General features: G+C 53.6%; 1 protein-coding gene across 3 annotated transcripts; it reads left to right on the forward strand.

Moving 5' to 3' along the window:
• The first annotated feature begins 7,974 nt into the window (after nt 1-7,974).
• PCIF1 (PDX1 C-terminal inhibiting factor 1) lies at nt 7,975-19,943 on the forward strand. 3 transcript variants are annotated; one of them, XM_029917265.1, is made up of 18 exons: nt 7,975-8,408; nt 10,700-10,977; nt 12,261-12,403; nt 12,494-12,618; nt 13,770-13,907; nt 14,099-14,229; nt 14,366-14,520; nt 15,111-15,258; nt 15,350-15,433; nt 15,662-15,761; nt 16,837-16,999; nt 17,428-17,562; nt 17,666-17,838; nt 17,981-18,067; nt 18,152-18,336; nt 18,961-19,054; nt 19,150-19,325; nt 19,411-19,943. In XM_029917265.1, exons 3-18 carry the CDS (start codon nt 12,280-12,282, stop codon nt 19,637-19,639), a joined length of 2,247 nt encoding a protein of 748 aa, XP_029773125.1. In that variant the 5' UTR covers nt 7,975-8,408; nt 10,700-10,977; nt 12,261-12,279; the 3' UTR covers nt 19,640-19,943. The 3 variants fall into 3 exon arrangements, with proteins under 3 accessions (XP_029773125.1, XP_029773126.1, XP_029773127.1); XM_029917266.1 differs by having other exon boundaries at nt 10,700-10,872; XM_029917267.1 differs by lacking the exon at nt 17,428-17,562 and having other exon boundaries at nt 7,976-8,408.
• Nucleotides 19,944-20,162: the final 219 nt, after the last annotated feature.

Here is a 20,162-nt window from a genome sequence, read left to right on the forward strand (position 1 = left end):
AGGCCCTTCAGGGGGACATTTTATCACAGACTGAGCAGCCCCTGCCTAATTCCCTCCTGAGCCTCTAAGCTCCCGCGGGTCCTCGCTGGCACCAGCCATCTCCTTCCATGTCTCTGGGCTTCTCCGGGGCTGGTCCGCAGCCAGGAATGCCATACTTTCCTAATCTCTTCAGAGGCCTGAACAATCCCTGAAGTCTGGGCGCGGGGTGGGGGTGGGGGGTGCTCCCCCAGGATCTCAGCTGTCTGTGTGGGGATCAGGACTCCCTGACCCAACCGCCCCCCACCCCCCACCCCAGGGTCCTTCATCTCGCCTCCGAAAGGCTCATCTGTCCCAGGACTTCATGTGCCTTCTTGGGAGGCAGCTTGTTTCCTAACCCCAAGCGCTGGGTTTCCTGGTATGTCCCCCTCAGGGATGCATCAGCCAGACCTGCAGGTCTAGAGTCAGATCACTGGTTCTCAGCCTTTCCGCACATCAGTAGTTTTTAAAATAGAGAGGGTTTTGCTTTGTTTTTGTTTTGTTATGTTTTGAATACCTATGTCTGGGCCCCAAACATTGAAACTGATTTTTTTTTTTTTTTTGTTAAGTAGGCTCCACACCTAGTGTAGGGTTTGAACTCAAGACCCTGATATAGAGAGTCACATGCTCTATGGACTAAGTCAGCCGGGCGCCCCACAAGATTCTGATTTAACTGGTCTCGGATGAAACCCGGGCATTAGTGGGTGGTTTGTTTGTTTGTTTGTTTGTTTTTTAATGTGCTCAGGGGCGCCTGGGTGGCTCAGTTGGTTAAACATCTGACTTCAGCTTAGGTCATGATCTCATGGTTCGTGAGTTCGAGCCCCACTTTGGTCTCTGCGCTGACAGGGCAGAGCCTGTGTGGGATTCTCTCTCTCCTTCTCTCTCACCCCCATCACTTTCTGCCCCTTGTGGGATTCTCTCTCTCTCTCTTTGCCCTTCACTCACTCGTGCCCTCTCTCACTCATTAGGAAAAAGAAAAATAAAGTTCCTCAGCAGAATACAATGAAAAAGACTGACAGTAACAAATATTGGTAAGGACAAGGAGAAATTAGGACCTTCACACGCTGCTGCTGGGCGTGCAATATAGTGCAGCGTTTTGGGAGTTAAGAACCTGCCATTTAAATGTGTATTTAGGGGCGCCTGGGTGGCTCAGTTAGTTAACTGTCTGACTTTGGCTCAGGTAATGATCTCACAGTTCGTGGGTTCAAGGCCCGCGTCGGGCTATGTGCTGACAGCTAGCTCAGAGCCTGGAGCCTGCTTCAGATTCTGTGTCTCCCTCTCTCTCTGCCCCTCTCCCATTTCCACTCTCTCTCTCTCAAAAATAAATAAACATTAGATTTTTTAACATTTATTTATTTTTTTATTAAAAATTTTTTTTTACTGTTTTTAACTTATTTTAGAGAGAGAGACAGACAGCATGAGCAGGGGAGGGTCAGAGAGAGAGACACACAGAATCTGAAGACAGGCTCTAGGCTCTGAGCTGTCAGCACAGAGCCCAACGCGGAGCTCGAACCCACGAATCGTGAGATCATGACCTGAGCCGAAGGCAGACGCTTAACTGACTGAGCCACCCAGGCGCCCCATATTTATTTATTTTTGAGAGAGAGAGAGCGAGCATGAGTCAGGGAGGGGCAGAGAAAGAGGCATAGAGAGAGAATCTCAAGCAGGTTCCACTCTGTCAACAAGGAGCCCAATGTGGGGCTTGAACTCACGAACCATGAGATCATGACTTGATCTGAAGTCAGACACTTAACTCACTGAACTGTCCAGACAACCCCCCCAAATTAATTTTTTTAAGGACAATGTGATGAAAAGCAAAGGGATCAGGGCGAAGACTGCATTCGGTAGGATTCCATCCACATGGCAGGTCCAGAGAAGGCAAGTCGATGGGGACAGAAAGCAGAATAGAAGTCACCTGGGTCCGGGGTGTGGGAAGGAGGGGTGACAGCAAACGGTCACGGGAGCTCTTTTGGGGGATGATGGAAAGGTCCTAAAACTCAGTTGTAGCGATAGTTGCACAACTGTGTACATTTACTCAAAATCACTGAATTGTACATTTGAAACGGGTGAATCTCATGGCATCTAAAGCATACCCTGGGAGCTTCCCACCAGGGTTGGGATGTCTGGGTTAGAAGCCAAGTGTCCCAGGAACCCCTCAGCTAGGACCCAGGCTAATTTGGTGTCCCCCCCTCCCCACTTTAGGTCAAAGTTTCCTCTGATCGCAGACGTTCAGGAAGCTGCCAGCTGTCACCCCGGCTTCTATTTTGGAGAAGTCTGGAATTTCATTCTGCAGACTCAGCTCCTGGGAGCGTAAACATCCTGGTTCGTGGCCACTCTGCCCAAAGTAGAAAGATGGGCAGCAGAAGGAATGGGTGGGGAGGGTTAAGGTGCCCCCTGCGCCCATTCAGAGATGACCCAGATACCATCTGGAGAGGCTGGGTGTGGAACAGGGGCTGAATTTGGGGTTCAGGGCCCTGGCTCCACCTGCACCTCCCCCGTTGGCTGGCAGTGCTGGTGCTGACTAGGTCCCCAGACATGCCATCCCTTTCCAGCCCTCCAGGCCTCGGCCCAGGCTGCATCCATGCCCACCTGGAAAATCCTATCCTCCCAGCAAGATTCAGCTCATTGGCATCTCTTCTGAAGCCTCTCTTTTACAGGGCCCACCCTGCTGGTCTTCCCAACAGAACACTTAACTCCCTGTAGCAGAGGGTTTATTTATGTGTCTGCCTCCCGGCCTCCTCTGTGTGGCTCCCAGAGGACAAAACCCCTGTTTTCTTTATCTCTGGTTCTCAGCCTTCTAGGGCAGGCCCCGACACATATGGGGCCCAGCCAAATGAAGAAACGGAGGGGAGCGTGACACCACATCAGACACTGACAGGACCAGGAAGACCAGGGGAGACGCCCCGCTCCCCTCATCTATTCTTGGCCTGACTGGTTTCTCTCATCTGGCCCCAGAATGGCGAGAGAGCCACTCCCAGTGGAAACCACAGTGTTGGGGGGGAAGACTTTCTTTCTCAGTTTCCCTGGGGCCAGGCCCACTGGCCTTGGAAACTGCCTTAGTGTTATTTAAACTGCAGAACAGAGTCTCTGGGCAGCTCTGGCTGGACCTGGGTGGGGGCAGCCTGGATCAAGATCATGCTGGAGCTTCCCTTCCCCAACCGCAGGGACCCCAGGGGTTGAGACGTGTGGTTCCCTCTTAGCAGCCTCGTGCTGTGTGGAAAAGAACAAGGGGTTAAGGTATGTGGCAACCTAAGCCTGTACGTTTCTGCTGCTTTAATACGAAGACCGGGCTGCATCCTGAGTGAGGCTGAGGTCCCCAGGGGCCCTGCTTCCAGCCAGAGATGGACCTGAGGCTGGAGGAGCCCCGCCGATCTCAATCAACCATCTCTCCCAACTCACCAGGCTTCTTACTTCAGAAAAGTTGACGGAGTGGTTGGAAGCCCCCAGGATCTTGGCTTGACCTGCCGGTCCCTAGCTTAGTGGTAGAGGACTCCAGGCTGCTGGCAGGGACTCTGCCATGGCAGGCAGCTTATGCTTTTCTTGGCATCTCAAAGGACGCAGCCTTGATGTGCCCACCACAGAAACCAGAGCCTGGAATAGAAGCAGGGATACCTGAAAAAGTCACCCAGATTTCAACCCGGTGCGGTCTGTCCACGGTCAACAAATACTTACAGAGGATTAGGCGCAGCACGGGGCACGGGGGGCTCCAGTGTGAACAAGCCCCAGCCCCACCCCTAAGCAGTGCATGGAGCACAGGCATAGGAATACAGAAGAGGGGGCCCAAACTAGTCTGGGTGAAGGCAAGTTCAGGGAAGCCTGCCTGGTGGAGGTGCCATCTAAAATAAGACTTAGTGGAGTGCCTGGGTGGCTCAGTCGGTTAAGCATCTGGCTTTGGCTCAGGTCATGATCTCATGGTTCATGGGTTCGAGCCCCACGTCGGGCTCTGTGCTGACAGCTCAGAGCCTGGAGCCTGCTTCGGATTCTGTGTCTCCCTCTCTCTGCCCCTCCCCTGCTGTCTCTTTCAAAAAAAATTATAAAAAATAAAGTAAGACTTTAAGCCTGAATTAGTCAAAAAGGGGAGGAAGAGTAAGAGCAAACAGCATATGCAAAGGCCCAGGGTCAAGAGAGAACTTGGCACTTTGGGGGAAATGTCCCGTCGTTCAAGATGGCTGGTACCTGATGAGCAGAGGTGGTCTGAGGATCTGGATCATGAATAACTTGAATGTATTTCAAGTGCTTGGCACAGCTCGCAGTAAATGCTCTGACATGGGGGCTGTCATTATAATTATGGTGTTGTAAACCACGCTAAGGGTTTGGGACTTTATCCTGTGGTCAGTGGGGAGACAGTCAGGGGTTTTAAGCCCAGGATGACTTGATCAGATTTTCCATATGACCAGACTTAAAGAGATCTCTGTGACTACAGGGGTGGATTATGGAGTGGGAGAGAAGCAAGGCTGAGGGCCAGACAACCAGTTTGGAGACTGGTCTTACCATTCACTCATTCATTCATTCCAATACTGACTCAATAATTCAATGAATTCTTAACTTGTTATTTATTTAAATATAATTATTTTGTTATTATTATTATCTGTAATAATTCAGAAAGGAGGTGGGGGGGGTTCAAATATCCCAACAGTAGAAGAGATAACTATACATCAGAGGACAGAATACAGCAATGAAAATGAACTCTAGCTAAATGCAACAACAAAATGAGTTTTGCAAGTGCAATGTCGAGCAAAAGAAGGCCAACATGAGACAGGACTGCATCATTACATTTATATGAAGTTCAAGGAACAGGCAAGGTGAAACTATAATGTTTAGAGATAACTGCTTCGGTGTTCAAACTATCAAAGCCAAGATGTGATTATTACAAAATTCACAGTAAATACCCTGTGCTTGATGATACCTTGAGCCGAGTGACGTTCACCTGGGTGTTGACTCTGTGACAAATCAGGAAGTTTTACATTGCTCTCTTTCTCTTTTTTAAGGAGGTTTCACGCGCAGTGCAGAATGCTACACAGGCGCTATGCGGGGCCAAACCACCATCCTAAGATCAAGACCTGAGCCAGACACTTAACCAACTGAGCCACCTGGGTGGCCCTTACATTTCTGTTTTGTGCTCTTTTCTGTATGTGTGTTACTCTTAATAAAAAACGTTTCAAAAAGTCATGGGGCTTGCTCTAAGGTAGTAGGAATGAGGTTGAAGAGGTTGATTTTGACTGTCATGTGGAAAAGTGAGAATGGGGAGGTGAGGAATCCTTTGGGAGAAAGGAGTCTCGGGAGGTAATGAAGGTGAAGAACAGTGTCTGACACTGTGAGTCTGAGACCTACAAGGTACTGAGGTGGAAATGTCCAGGAGCACTGTGTGAGCTCAGGCAAGTCACTTTTTTTTAATTTTTTTAAAAAAAACATTTATTTTTGAAAAAGAGAGACGCAGAGGCTGAGCAGGGGATGATCAGAGAGAGAAGGAGACACAGAATCAGAAATGGGCTCCAGGCTCTGAGCAAACAGCACAGAGCCTGACACAGGGCTTGAACCCACAAATTGTGAGATCATGACCTGAGCTGAAGTCAGCCACTTAGCTGACTGAGCCACCCAGGCGCCCCGCAAGTCACTTTCTAAAGTCCAGAATCCCTTCTCCACAAGAGAGGGAAGCAATGCGGATTATGGAATCAGCTTTCAGTTTTAACACTGGGAACCTTTGGTCTTAAAACCCCAGGTCTGGAGGCACCTAGGTGGCTGGGTTGGTTAAGAGTTGACTCTTGATTTCAGCTCAGGTCATGATCTCACAATTTGTGGGTTGGAGCCCCGCATCGGGTACTGTGCTGATAGTGCAGAGCCTGCTTGGGATTCTCAAATAAATAAATATAAGAAACAACAACAACCCAGTTCTAATACTTCATGTTACTTCATATAATTACTCAACCCCTGCGCCTTCCCCAGCCTCGGTTTCCTCACATGTAGACTTGAAATAATTTTTATTTGCAGAGTTCTTGGAAAGGGTTACATGGTAAAACAGGACTAGGCACTTGGATGTTTGGTGCTTTAGTTATCAATTAAGAGACTCTTGAGAAAACAAGTTAAGATACTTTGAAAGCAAAAAAACAAAAACAAAACCAAGAACAGATAGCAATCACTATATGGTTTTTACACTCCTGTTTTTTTTTAATGTTTATTTATTTTTGAGAGACAGAGTGTGACAGGGGAAGGGCAAAGAAAGGAGACAGAATCTGAAGCAGGCTCCAGGCTCTGAGCTGTCAGCACAGAGCCCGATGCCCACAAAGTGTGAGATTGTGACCTGGGCCGAAGTCGGCTGCTTAACGGACTGAGCCACCCACGCGCCCCATACACTCCCGTGTTAAGAACTAGTTGGAGGGGCGCCTGGGTGGCTCAGTCGGTTAAGCCTCTGGCTTCGGCTCAGGTCAGATCTCACTTTGGTGGGTTCGAGCCCCGCGTCGGGCTCTGTGCTGACAGCTAGCTCGGAGCCTGGAGCCTGCTGCAGATTCTGTGTTTCCCTGTTTCTCTGCCTCTCCTCCGCTCATGCTCTGTCTCTCTCTCCCTCAAAAATAAATAAATATTAAAAAAAAAAAAAGAACTAGTTGGAAAGCTGGCAAAACTGGGCCTTCTGGTGGGGCCCCTGGTTGGCTCAGTCCAGGGAGCTTGAGACTTCTGATTTCCAGCTCCACATAGGGCGTGATTACTTAAAAAAAAAAATAAAATCTTAAAAAACAGAAACAACTGGGCATTCCGTAAGCCTAGAGTGACTGTGTAATTTATTGTCCAAACCAGGGCGCTTTTGAGATAGGAGGCGATATTAATAATTATGCCAGGACAACAGACATAAACCGAGACCGTTCCAGGGAGAGCAGGACATCTGGTCCCCCCATGTAGGTCTGGGGTGGGCACCAGGCATCTGATTTCCTATCAAGTTGCCCAAGCGAACCAGCCACCCTGTAAGGGCAAGATTTGGCAGCACTTGCTGGGCCTCTCCGGAGCAGGTCTATTTGGGGAGGGTTCTGACCTACTTGGAGCAACCCCCACGAGTCTGTGAGGCGACAACAGCTAACATTTAATAAATGCCAGGTCCCACATGTACTGCTCAGTTCTCATGAGACAGGCAGACGTCTCTTCCGTGAGAGGAATCTACAGCTTAAAGATGTCGAACGGTTCCTTCAAGGCCACACATCTAGGGCGGAGGAACACAGTTCGGGGCCTAGCCAGGCTCACGAGCACCCTAGTTCATACTATTGCCTCGGGTTTTGCTGACACTCACCCCCACCCCCACCCAGCTGCACGGGGCCAGGCATCGCGCGCACCGGAGGCTGCGGGCAGCCCAGCCCGGGTCCCTCAGCCTCTGGCTCCACTTGGGAAATGCAAGGCGAACGGCAGATGGCAACCTTGTGTTCCTCTCAAGCTACTGGTGAGGTCGGTTTACTAGGGAGGCCGGACGGAGGTGGAGCTACTGAGTCGTCTGCCCGCCCCGCCCAAGAATCCTGCCGGGAGCTGCGCGTGGGGAACCTAGCAACTGCGTCTCCTGCTGGGCTTCTACGGCTTGTCTGAGGTTTCAGGAAGGCTTGCACCGCAACAAGTAGCCATAGATAGGTCCGTGTTGGGAGAGCCCCTCTGGTGCATTTTAGTTTATAATTTCCTAACTTTGCCAAGACCACTTTTATTATGGCTCCCACGGCTGTTTTAAGTTTCTTCTACTCAAGAATACTTGTAACTTGTGAAGCCTCATGCTGGGAATGGTTCGATTGGCATGCAGCCTCGACATAGAAAATGGCTGGAAAACAGTCTTGACAGCTGCCCAGAAAGGGTAAGCGACTGGACATCAATGGCACAGCCTTGCCGGTACTAGGCCCCAGGCCCCAGGCCCGCCCAGACCTACGTCACAACAACCCCGCCCCCGGGCCGGCGTCTTCGCCGAGCGTCGGCAGGTTCCCGGCCCGCCCCGCGCCCCCCGGTGCGCACACTCAGTCCGGCCCTGCCGCTGCACCTCCCACCTAGGTCCTCCGGCCCTAGCGGGAGTGCTAGCGGGGGAAACGGAGGCAGAGGGCGTGCTTAGTTCGTTCCTTCCTCAGTCCACGCCCCCAGAGCCCGCAAAGCTATCTTGCCCTCCAGAGACCTGCATGGAATAGCAGGGAAGGACGGGAGGAAGCGGAGGGGGCCAAAAGCAAGCAGGGTCTGAGAAGTCGGCCGGTCCTGCCACACTCAAGATGGCGGCGCGGCAGCGGCAAGGTCCCTCAGAGGCGGTACTGGCGCATGCGCAGCGCGGAGTCCCGGCCCGGGACACAAGATGGCGGGAGCGGCGCTGGGGAGGGCGAGGCGGAGGCGGCAAAACGGGAGGTCGAGCAGAACGTGTAGTCGCGTCCCCTCGAGTCCGCTCCGGGCAGGTAAGAGCCCCAGGAAGCCATGGTCCCGTTGCGAGCCGCTCCGGGTTCCGGGGATCCGAAGCTGGGCTGCGGTGGCCCCTCCGGCGCTTTCCGCTTGGGGCCACCGCTTGCCCTGTCTCTGCCGCCGCCGCCATCTTAGGCCCGCGGGTGGGCGGCCAGGCCGGTGGCTTGGGTGAGGGAGGTGGGCCCGGAGAGCGCGGGCGGAGCGGCCTCTAGGGCCCCTCCGCCGCTGCCGCCGCCACCGCCTTTGTGTCGGGCTCCGACTCTGAGTCGCCTCAGCCCGGGGGCGGGAGCGCGCGGTGGGGCGGGGGGCGGAGCCCGGTAGATGGGCCGGCGCGCGCGCGCCAAACAGCCCGCCCCCGCTGGGGTTCGGGGGGAGGGGAAGGGAAGGTGCGCGCGCGCTAGGGGGCGGGGGAGTTCCCGTCGCTTGTGGGCCCCGCGCCTGCGCATTTTGCAAGTCCTTGGACTCCGCCCTATTGATTCGGAGGGTTCTGATTGGTATATTACCGAGATGGTCCCGCCCCACTTTCTTCCAATCCCGTAACCGGGTTCTTTTCCTTCTGGCGGGTTCCTCCGGTTGCGCAGATACAGTGGTTGAGTAAGCTGGTTGGCCCAAACTATGGTATCCGCTCGGGCCGGGTAACTTCAGGATGAATAAAATCGTTAATAATAGAGTTATTTCTTACTTAAAGTGTACAATATACTAAACTCTACGTGTAGAGACCACAGAGGTCGAATGGTTCCTGTTTGTAAGTCGGAACGCGACAGAAGGATCTGCTCTCGGGTCTGTCTACACCCAGAGCAGGTTCTTCGGCCACCAACCCGCTGCTTCCAAATCACCTGGGAAATTAAGAAAAAGTTTTAATCGTAAAATGTTGGTGAAGGTTTGAAGCGGCGTAAAGTTGGTCATTCTGTTTCGCAGCCCCACCTCGGGGGTGCGTTTTAAAACACAAATTCTTGTGTATCTTGCCTCCCTATTTCTGACTCCTGCGATGTGAGGTGAGGGACGGGAAATCTGAATTTCTTTTACAAGCCCGCCGATGGCTGCGATACACGGTGGGTTTTGGAAACACCGCAGTGTCCCTGTCTGGCCTCACTGGGTTCAGCTGCGTGTGCTGCCCGTGCCTGGTTCAGCCACGCGGTGCCTCAACGTCCCGCGATGTTTACTGGGGAAAATGTTTTTCAGTAAAGGTGAACATGCTGAGTCATGTAATGTATTTGCATGTATTTTAAAAAGATTGATTCAAAGCAGCCTGCTTTTTGCTCACTGGGTGGCTTGGAAGTGTGGCCCCTGATCTGTGATAGATAGGTACAATCGACCCTTGAACAACACAGGAATTAGGGGCACGGATCCCCAGCGCAGTAGAAAAATCCCGGTATAATTTGGGACTCCCCAAAACTTAACTAATAGCCTGCAGTTAACCAGATGCCTTGCTGGTAACATAAGCAGTCACTCAACACATGTTTTATGTATTGTATGAATCATATAGTGTATTCTGGAAGGCAGCTATGCTCACCACTATACCACCAATGCACATCATATAGTGTATTCTGAAAGCAAGCTAGAGGAAAGAAAATGTTAAGAAAACCATAAGGATGAATAAATATAGTCCTGTTAGTAGTGTTGAAAAAAATCCATGTGTAAGTGGACCCATATGGTTTGAATCCGTGTTGTTCAAGGAACAACTGTATGTTCACTTTTCTCTTGTCTTAGGGATATTTTGGTTGATAGCAGCTACACAGTTTGTGGGGTCCAGTGTGCAAAATGAAAATGTGGGCCCCTCTGTTAAAAATTAATTGGGGCGCCTGGGTGGCTCAGTCAGCTAGGTGTCCGACTTTGGCTCAGGTCATGATCTTGCGGTCCGGCCGTGGGTTCAAGCCCCACATCAGATTCTGTGCTGGCGGCTCAGAGCCTGGAGCCTGTTTCAGATTCTGTGTCTTCCTCTCTCTCTCTGCCCCTCTCCTGCTTGTGCTCTGTCTCAAAAATAAACCAAAAAAAATTTTTTTTTAAATTTATTAAAAATTTCAAAGACCGTGATAGTGGATTATTAAACCAGGCTTAGGCCCTTCCTCTCATCACGTGGCCCATGCCACTTAAGGCTGCAAGTTCATGAAACGTTTTGGTTTGGAAAGCTCAAGAAGTACCATTTCATCCCTTCAATCCCCAGATCTCCCACAGTGTCTCCAACCTGTCCTGGGGGCTCCCAATTTGCTGTGTTATTGCCCTTCTTATTTGGTCCCTGCTGTGCGGCATTTCACAGGTCTGTGACTCTCTCTCCTTGTCTTTGCAGTTGCTGATGCGAGGAATTCCGTGGGCCCCCGTCCACTCCACTGCTGACCAGCCCACGCACCTGTGCTGAGTCTTCCTGCAGGGCTCCCCCCGCCTCTGTGGGACCCTCTGACGTGGGGGTCCATCTGGTTGGAGAAGAAAACCCTCTCATGCTAGCATTGCAGACCCCAGAGGGTGAGAAAAAGAGGGACCTTGTTCAGCCTTGAGACCTGTGGGCTCAGCCCCAAGGCTTCGGGAAGCTCTCCTCCTCAGAGAATCAAGCCCCCCCCACCCCCCTTGGTTAGTGGTTCCGAACCTTTTTGTTATCATGGCCCCCTCTGGTTGTATGTATGTCCTCTTCGTGCATTTTTTATCTGCCAAACTGTACCGACAAAGTAACCATTCACCTCTCCCTTTCCAAGTTAACAAAGACATCTGTGACTGAGTGTATAATAAAACTAATGTCCCAGTGATTCCTATGATGTTGTCAACAACCATTCAGAGCTTCTGATCAGCAAGAGATAATCAGTGTGACCACAAGGAGTTGATAAAATGTCAGCAAGCAAAGAGAACTGGTGTTTCAACATGGCTTTGGGCTCTTTTTGTGGGTAAATGTTTCTTTGGGTGCTGTGCCATACTGGAAACAATTTTGGGATCGCTGGTCCAATCTCAGTTGGGCCTCTAGAAGTCTAACAGCCAGATTGGGAATCACTATGGCCACTGAGGCTTGTGCTGGGTGTGCTTTGGGTGGGGGTAGTGGAGAATACAGATCTGAAGGCTGGCTTCCTGGTATTTAAAGTAAATTTTCACCTGGGGATTAGGAAGGACTGAACTAGATGTTTTCTCTCAGTCCCACTGGTTTCTTTAGCAACAGATCCTTTCCTGCGCTGAGGTGTAGAACGAGACAGCTAGTTAGAGGCCACAGCCCCCTCTGGCTACACTTTGTTCCAGTTAGAGTCTATTGGATAGGAACAGGGAAGAGGAGGATTTACTGTTCTTTTTTTGTGGGAGTAGCTTCTCAAGGGCAGACCCTGTTCTGTCTTCTATGCCACCCTGTGCTTTATAAACGTTTGTGGAATGAATAGGGTTCCTGTTGGGTCCAGGTACCATGCTGAGTGCTGGAGAAAACTGGACCCAGTTCCTAGCCCTGCCCTGGGAGTTCTGACAGTCTGATGGTGAGACAAACCCAGTTGGTAGACCAGACTGAGTGCCTTAGTGGAGGTGTTCATGGCCCCGTGAGGGGCTCTGACCACCTAGCTTTGAGGAGGGAGAGTCCAGGAAGGCTTCCTGGAGCATGTGAACATAGTGACAAGCCAGGCAGGGAGCTGGGGAGTGCGTTTCAGGCAGAAGGAGCAATAGGAGTGCACCCATTCTACAGTTGTGAGAACTGCAACCTCAATCCCTGGGCTCCCGTGGTCCTGTGGTCCCACACTGGGCCTCCAGGACAGGACTGGACTGCTTTTTTCAAATATACAAGTGGTCAGTGGGGCCTGCAATGGATTGTGATTGGTGGGTGGGGGCTGGGGGTGGAGCTGACCTCCACACCCTGCAGGCCTAACGCCCTTCGGTCCTCTGTGTGGCAGGTCCGGTGTGGGTGTGGAGATGGCCAATGAGAATCACGGCAGCCCCCGGGAGGAAGCGTCCCTGCTGAGTCACTCCCCGGGCACCTCCAATCAGAGCCAGCCCTGTTCTCCAAAGCCCATCCGCCTGGTGCAGGACCTCCCAGGTACTGGCGAGGGGTGAGGTAGGGTGGTGTGGTAGGAAAGATGCCCCAGGGGCAGCCCTGAACGTGGCTGGGTTCCGTGCTTTTTTGCAGAGGAGCTGGTGCACGCGGGCTGGGAGAAGTGCTGGAGCAGGAGGGAGAACCGTCCCTACTACTTCAACCGATTTACCAACCAGTCCCTGTGGGAGATGCCTGTGCTGGGCCAGCACGATGTGATTGTGAGTGCCAGATTAGGGCGGGGTCTCAAAGCAGCTTCTGGCATCTGGGCCTTCCCCAGACCTATCTTGAGCAGCTCTTAGGAGCCTAGTCCTGTGTTGGGGATACAGTGATACACGAGATAGACACGTTCTGTGTCATCAGGGAACCTGTACTCAGGGGAGATTGACATGTAAAGAGATGATTGTAATAGCATGTGATACTGAACTTGAACTACCTGCTGGGCACTGTACCTGTAATGCAGCTGTGAGCCAAGACAGACCTGGTCCTGCCCGTGTACTCTCATGGGGCCCACAGTCTACTGCGGGGCCAGTAGGGTTACATCTGGCTTGCGTATGAAGGACAGTGTTAGTACAGCAGGGACCATGGTCTGGCCTGGGGAGGGGAGTGGACAGGACAGGGAAAGCTTCTCTTTGAGCATTTAAGGTGACAGAGTTAGTGAAGAGTTATTAGAGGGGAGAAGCGTGTTCTCAGGGTGGAAACGTCTGTGTGACGGGGGAAGTAGCATGAGGCATCTGCTAGGAACATGGGTTTTTGGGTCCCTGTCAGTTGGGGTGAACTCTTCTTTCTGGGCTTAATCAAGCCAGTTGGCACTCCCATTCTGCAGATGAAGACACTGAGGCTCAGAGATGGGAAATGATTGGCCTGAGACCTCAAGCCTATAAGAGGCAGAGCTAGACTCAAACCTCATAGGATTTCAGGGCCACCCTACCTACTATCATGCTGCTTCTTGGTGTTGCCTAAGGAATTCTACCCATGGGGCCTCGCTTTTTCAAAAACAAGCATTTCCTGAATTTTCCCTTTATTCCTGACTCTTTGGTATTTAAGAAATTAACGTGTACAGAGTGTTCATCTCCTGCCAGATGTCGTGAGACATAAGCTGGTTGTCTTCATGGACTCCTTTAATCATCTTCCCAATGGGGGGGCTGGGCCTGTTTAGCAGGAGGGCCATTTGGAAGGCAGGGAATTAGGGAGGGCTGGAACTCCCCCAAGGTCACATGGTTGCAAGTAGCCAATGGTTCTGGAGCCCAGTGTTCTTTCTGCATCGCAACCTTTGAGCAGGAGCAGGGACTGGAGGGCATTGGGATTCCAGATTACCAGGACTCCTAAGCCACCGGCCTCAGTTGCAACTCTGCTGGTCTCTGTCCCCCAGTCGGACCCGTTGGGGCTGAATGCGACCCCACTGCCCCAAGACTCCAGCTTGGTGGAAACCCCCCCGGCTGATAACAAGCCCCGAAAGCGGCAGCTCTCCGACGAGCAGCCAAGCGGCAATGGCGTGAAGAAGCCCAAGGTGAGCGCCCGCGAGCTGTGAGGTCCTGGCTGGCGAGTGGCCAAGCCAGGCAGGCAGCCAGCAGGTTCCCTGCCAGGGCCGGGCAGTGGCAGGCCGGTCAGGAGCGGGGCCTGGGGCACAGCTCACCGGGTGTGGTGCTGGAGCCACCGGCCGACTCTCCTACCTTGATGCCTTTTCCTTTTCTGCTCCAGATCGAAATCCCTGTGACACCCACAGGCCCATCCGTGCCTAGCTCCCCCAGTATTCCAGGAACCCCAACACTGAAGATGTGGGGGACATCGCCTGAAGATAAACAGCAGTCGGCTCTCCTCCGACCCACCGAGTTAGTCCCTGCTGACTGGCTTGGGGGCACCTGTTGATGTGGCCCATGTGCCTGGGAGTGTGGGGTGTGGTGGCAGGCAGGGCACTCCTCCCTCCTTTTCCTCTACTGTCCTCACTGTTCCTTTCTGTGCCCCAAGGGTGTACTGGGATCTGGACATCCAGACCAACGCGGTCATCAAGCACCGGGGGCCTTCGGAGGTGCTGCCCCCGCACCCCGAGGTGGAGCTGCTGCGCTCCCAGCTCATCCTCAAGCTTCGGCAGCACTACCGGGAGTTGTGCCAGCAGCGAGAGGGTAACTGCCTTCGGGGCCCCAGAGCCTTGTTTCCACCTGCCTCAAGCAGGACCCGGCTTCGGCCTTGGGGAATGGTGCGGGGAGCCTGGTGGCTGAGGGGACAGGCCATGGGTGGGGGCAGGCCTGCTTGAGCCCCAACTCCACTAACTGCTTCCAGAAAGGGTGGCTGGCATCAGTAACCACAGAAGGAATCGTCCACACTTTCAGAATGCTTGCTGTTTGCCAGGTATCATTTGAAGCCTTTTCACGTTATCTGTGAGAGGGCATCGGAACAAAAGTGTCCGTCCTCATGGCATCGCTACTGCTAGGACTCAGAGGGACGTAAAGTCCTCGGTAAACTGCGGCTTTTATTAATTAGTAAATAAACCTACGTAACTTAGCTGAAATGTAGGGTTTTTCTTTTCCTCTTTTACCCTAAGGACCATCTAACAACAATCTTTGTAAAACCAGCAATTCTTATAGTGTACTTTGGGAGATGCCGCCTGGAACATGAGCTCCTGACTTACCAGACTGTCATCTGTTGCGCCTCCAGTGCCCCCACGATGCCTCCTGTCTAAGGCCAGACCTTCACCGGCTCTTCTGTCCTGCAGGCATCGAGCCCCCTCGAGAATCCTTCAACCGCTGGATGTTGGAGCGCAAGGTTGTGGACAAAGGCTCTGACCCCCTGTTGCCAAGCAACTGTGAACCGGTCGTGTCACCCTCCATGTTTCGTGAAATCATGAATGACATTCCCATTAGGTATGGCTTCACAGCTGGGGCCAACTAAGGGTGTTTTTGTGGAGCCAGTCTTGCATAGAAGGGTCCTAACCCTGCCCATTCTCTGTCCCAGGTTATCCCGAATCAAGTTCCGGGAGGAAGCCAAGCGCCTGCTCTTTAAATATGCAGAGGCTGCCCGGCGGCTCATCGAATCCAGGTTTGCGCTCTCCTGCCCCCAGCAAGCCAGGGGTGTGGTCAGCACAGGGAGGCCCTGGGCCATGGGGCCCATCTCCCAGAGCTCAGTCACTGGTCTTGGCAACAGGAGGAGGGAGGGCTGGCTCCCAGAGGCAGGACAAGGGCCTGAATGTCAGTGCAGGTGGGGTTGGAGGCGTAAGGAGTGTGGACAGACGCCTGACAGCTACCCTTACCTGCCCTCCACTGGCAGGAGTGCGTCCCCCGATAGCAGGAAGGTGGTCAAATGGAACGTGGAGGACACCTTCAGCTGGCTGCGGAAGGACCACTCCGCCTCCAAGGAGGACTACATGGTGAGTGGCCCTGGGGAAGGAGGCCGGTGGAAAGGCTCTGGGGTGGCTTCCTCCAGGAAGCCCACTCTGCCTGCTCAGGCTGGGCAGGGCCCCACTGCAGCCTGTTCTTAAGCAATTCAGTAAACCTTTGATCCTCATTGGTCCCTAAATGCCTGCATGTAGAGAGGTTTGCCCAGGCTCCTGGCTGTCTCCTAAAGACTCTTTTCATTAAGGTTCTTAATAGAATTCTGTGCTCAGCCACACACCATAAGTAGCTTTTTCTACTTAATGCTCAACATCTCCCTTGAATAGACTTTTGGACACAGATTGACAGACTGCCTTTTCTGGGGTGTGTGTGCTTATCACAGTTCAGCTCTGGCACCAGATTCATTTCCCCACTTTACTGTGTCCACAACAGTTCTGTTTTCTGGCCCAGACCTGTCACTTCTCTAACTGTCCGCCAGCACTAGCAATGGGCTTTTTTTTCAGGACCATTTTTCACAAGAGACAAGGTTTCGTACTTCACGATAGTAACTGTACTTGACACGTAGAGTGACAAAGGTAGGTGTGCTCACTAGCCAGAGTGACTCATTTTCACTCATCGCTTTCACACTTGTGATTCAGCGAAATTACAAATGTCTAGTTAAATCCTTGCAACTTGCTGCTGAAAGCTCAAATTTCAAATCTGCAGTGACCAAAGACCCCGTTTTGTAATGGTGTCTCTCCCTGATAGTTGGCAAATGCTGTATAAGTGGGGGACTGTGCCTGGTTTTTTGTGGGTCTCCCCAGCATTTATCATGGGATCTGGCACAGTGTAACCCCAGCCTTAGGTGCTGGCATTTATCGGACACTTGCAGTATGCCCAGGGCTTGTTAAGCCCTTAATGGGAATGATCACATTTAATACTCAGACTGCCTTATCAGGTGAGTATTTTGTGTTCCCTTAACAGTAGAGGAATTAAGATTCAGAGATGCCAGGGGACTTGTTCAAGTGACACAGCTAGTAAGTCACAGCCAGTGTCAAAGCAAGGGCTGCTAGAATCCATCAGCCCTCCTCCAGCAGCCCCCGAAAGCCCTGATCAGGATGTCTCCTCCAGGACCGCCTGGAGCATCTGCGGAGGCAGTGTGGCCCCCACGTCTCGGCTGCGGCCAAGGACTCTGTGGAGGGCATCTGCAGTAAGATCTACCACATCTCCCTGGAGTATGTCAAACGGATCCGAGAGAAGCACCTGGCCATCCTTAAGGAAAACAACATCCCAGGTAAGGGGCCAGTGCAGGGAGCCAGCTGGGGTGGCACCAACTCTGTATTCCGGGCCCTGAGCGAAGGGCCAAGCAAGGCTGAGCCTCCAGACCACAGCTGGTTTGGGGAAGCCCGTTCTCCCTGCGGCGTCTGAGGCAGGCCCTGCTGTCCTTCGGTGCAGGGGTCCCAGCACCCCTCCTGAAGTGGAGAAGGGTTGGGAAAGGGGGAGCTGGAGGCGGTCCACAGACATGACAGGCCAGGGGGAAGCAATTAGATGGATGCTTGCATTTACAGCCGCTCTCTGCAAGCCCAGTTCCCCCACCCTGCAGGCTAATACCCAGCCATAGGATCATACGAAAACTCCGTGGTAACTCGAAGTGCTTGGCCCAAAAAGATGTCTAAGTAAGGTAACTACTGATGTGCCGTAATTCTACTTCCACATGGCCAGCTGGGGGCTTGTGTCCTTACAAGCACGGTGACACAGGCCACCAGTTCTTGCCCCTGCCAAGAACTTCATTATCAGACCATCTGAGCTGCGTTCTGCTCCTCCATGGGATGAGACTTACCTCCCTTGGTTACTGGGGTACGTGTGTGAAGCACCCGGCACGTGGTGGGCAGAGGCCATCCAGGATGAGGATTAGCAGAGCCAAGGCAGGAGGCCCCCTCATTGCTTTCCCTGCCCACAGAGGAGGTGGAGGCCCCAGAAGTGGAGCCCCGCCTGGTGTACTGTTACCCGGTCCGGCTGGCCGTGTCTGCGCCCCCCATGCCCAGCGTGGAGATGCATATGGAGAATAACGTGGTCTGCATCCGGTATAAGGGAGAGATGGTCAAGGTCAGCCGCAACTACTTCAGCAAGCTGGTAAGAGCGGGGGTGAAGGGGAGGCAGGTCCCCACAGGTGCAAGAAGTGAGGGCTGCCTCCTTGACTCCGTGTCCCCAGCAAGAGGCCAGTTACGAGGGAGTGAGGGGCCGCTGTTTAAGGGCCGTGCTCTCTGTCCCACAGTGGCTGCTTTACCGCTACAGCTGCATTGATGACTCTGCCTTTGAGAGATTCCTGCCCCGAGTCTGGTGTCTTCTCCGACGGTACCAGGTATGGGCCTGGGGCAGCTGGGTGTGGACTCTTCTAGAGGGAGGGGCAAAGCTGAGCTGGAGGCTGACGGTGGCCTCTGTGCAGATGATGTTTGGCGTGGGCCTCTACGAGGGGACAGGCCTGCAGGGATCACTGCCCGTGCACGTCTTTGAGGCCCTCCATCGACTCTTCAGCGTCAGCTTTGAGTGCTTTGCCTCGCCCCTCAACTGCTACTTCCGCCAGTACTGCTCTGCCTTCCCAGACACAGATGGCTACTTCGGCTCCCGCGGGTGAGAGAGGGCTGCTAGGTCCCTTCCGCCCAGGTCTGGGAAGGGGTCCTCTAGGGCATGGGTCGTACCTGGGGTAGCTACTTGGAATTGGGCAGTGCTGCATATAGTCCCTGCCTTCACCCCTTGCTAACTCAGCCTGTGGGTTTCCCTGTGTGTGAGCCCAGGCTAGGGGAGGGGCGTGTGCTTCTAGTCACCGAGAGGCACGGGAAATGGTCATTCAGAGCTCAGGGACATTACAGACCAACTCGGGATGGTGGTTGCAGGTTTAGCATGGGTGAAAGGGGACCCAGACTCTAGGAGGAAGACCAGCCTGGGCCAAGAGGGAAACCACAACAGCTGGGGAACACCTGGCTGTGGCTTGTGCTCTGGAGGCAGCGGGGCCCGGAATGGATCTGAGCTCCCCCATTCCACTAAGCAGCTTGGACGACTTGGCTGCCAAGCCTGAGCCTCCCTGTCCTCAGCACCACAGTGGAGTCGGCCACACCTTGTCCCAGGTTGAATTAAGGATAAATGTTGGCCTGTGGCCTGACCAGGGTGGTACCTTCAACATGGTGGGTGTGGCACCTGTTTCTAGTTGAGGGCTGGGGTTCTGGTAGGACTTAGAGTGCTCACCTCCATCCCCAGGCCCTGCCTGGATTTTTCCCCGCTGAGTGGTTCCTTTGAGGCCAACCCTCCGTTCTGCGAGGAACTCATGGATGCCATGGTCTCTCACTTTGAGGTGGGTGTGCTGCCAAGGGCAGGGAGGGGTGGCGATCGGGATTGCCAGCTACCCTGAGGGCAGCCTCTGATGTCACCCTGTGCCCCCTCCCACAGAAACTGCTCGAGAGCTCCCCAGAGCCCCTGTCTTTCATCGTGTTCATCCCCGAGTGGCGGGAGCCCCCCACGCCGGCGCTCACCCGCATGGAGCAGAGCCGCTTCAAACGCCACCAGCTGGTCCTGCCTGCCTTTGAGCACGAGTACCGCAGTGGCTCCCAGCATGTCTGCAAGAAGTGGGTGCCTGGGGAGGGCAGGGGCAGGAGGGCCGGCTGACAGGCCCGGGCCAAGCCCCACCCTGAGCTGCTCCTTTGCCCACAGGGAGGAAATGCACTACAAGGCCGTCCACAACACCGCCGTGCTCTTCCTACAGAATGACCCTGGCTTTGCCAAGTGGGGGCCGACGCCTGAGCGGCTGCAGGAGCTGAGCACCGCCTACCGGCAGTCAGGCCGCAGCCACGGCTCTAGCTCCTCGTCGTCTTCCTCCGAAAACAAGGACCGGGACTCTGGCCGCGAGCAGGGCCCCAGCCGCGAGCCTCACCCCACTTAACACACCTGCGGGGAGGAGGAGCCCCAGGGTGCTGGTACGGACTGTTAGGACTCTTGGGGCTGAGCAGACCCCAGGACCCTCCCCCTGAGGTGGCAGCAGGGCTCAGGCTGCCAGTGACATAGGAAGATTATGACTCTGCCAGGGCTCCCCCTCCCTGCCCGATCTCCCAACTCACCTCCAACTTGCTCCAGCTCCCCTGTAAATAGGCTCCATCCCCTGCCTTCCTCCCCACCCCCCCCAGCCCTACCATCTTATTGCCTCCTTGTTTCATTTGTAAAAGGAAATACAGAAACCCCCCTAAGAATGTGTGAGGGTCTTGAGGACAGAGAAGGTGGAGAGCCTGGAGCTAGGCCTGGGAGCACATCCTCTACATTCAGGCCCACCTTCTGGACCCCTGGGCCTCCATGCCCCAACCCCGGGCTCCAGTGTCTTAACATCTCACCCTGCTGACCCCACAGTTGGTCCCTGGTGGCCTCTGCCCTGTGTCTAGTAGGTCTGAAGAGTCCAGAGCCTGGCATCATCC

Source organism: Suricata suricatta, chromosome 12 (genome assembly GCF_006229205.1).
Source record: "Suricata suricatta isolate VVHF042 chromosome 12, meerkat_22Aug2017_6uvM2_HiC, whole genome shotgun sequence".
Taxonomy (NCBI): domain Eukaryota; kingdom Metazoa; phylum Chordata; class Mammalia; order Carnivora; family Herpestidae; genus Suricata; species Suricata suricatta.

What these genes read in the sequence shown, in the direction of transcription:
- PCIF1 (XM_029917265.1), top strand. Translation starts at nt 12,280, where the DNA reads ATGGCCAATGAGAATCACGGCAGCCCCCGGGAGGAAGCGTCCCTGCTG. An exon ending in GGCTACTTCGGCTCCCGCGG is followed by an intron (nt 18,337 to 18,960) that starts GTGAGAGAGGGC and finishes CTCCATCCCCAG; the next exon opens with GCCCTGCCTGGATTTTTCCC. An exon ending in TCCCAGCATGTCTGCAAGAA is followed by an intron (nt 19,326 to 19,410) that starts GTGGGTGCCTGG and finishes CTTTGCCCACAG; the next exon opens with GGAGGAAATGCACTACAAGG.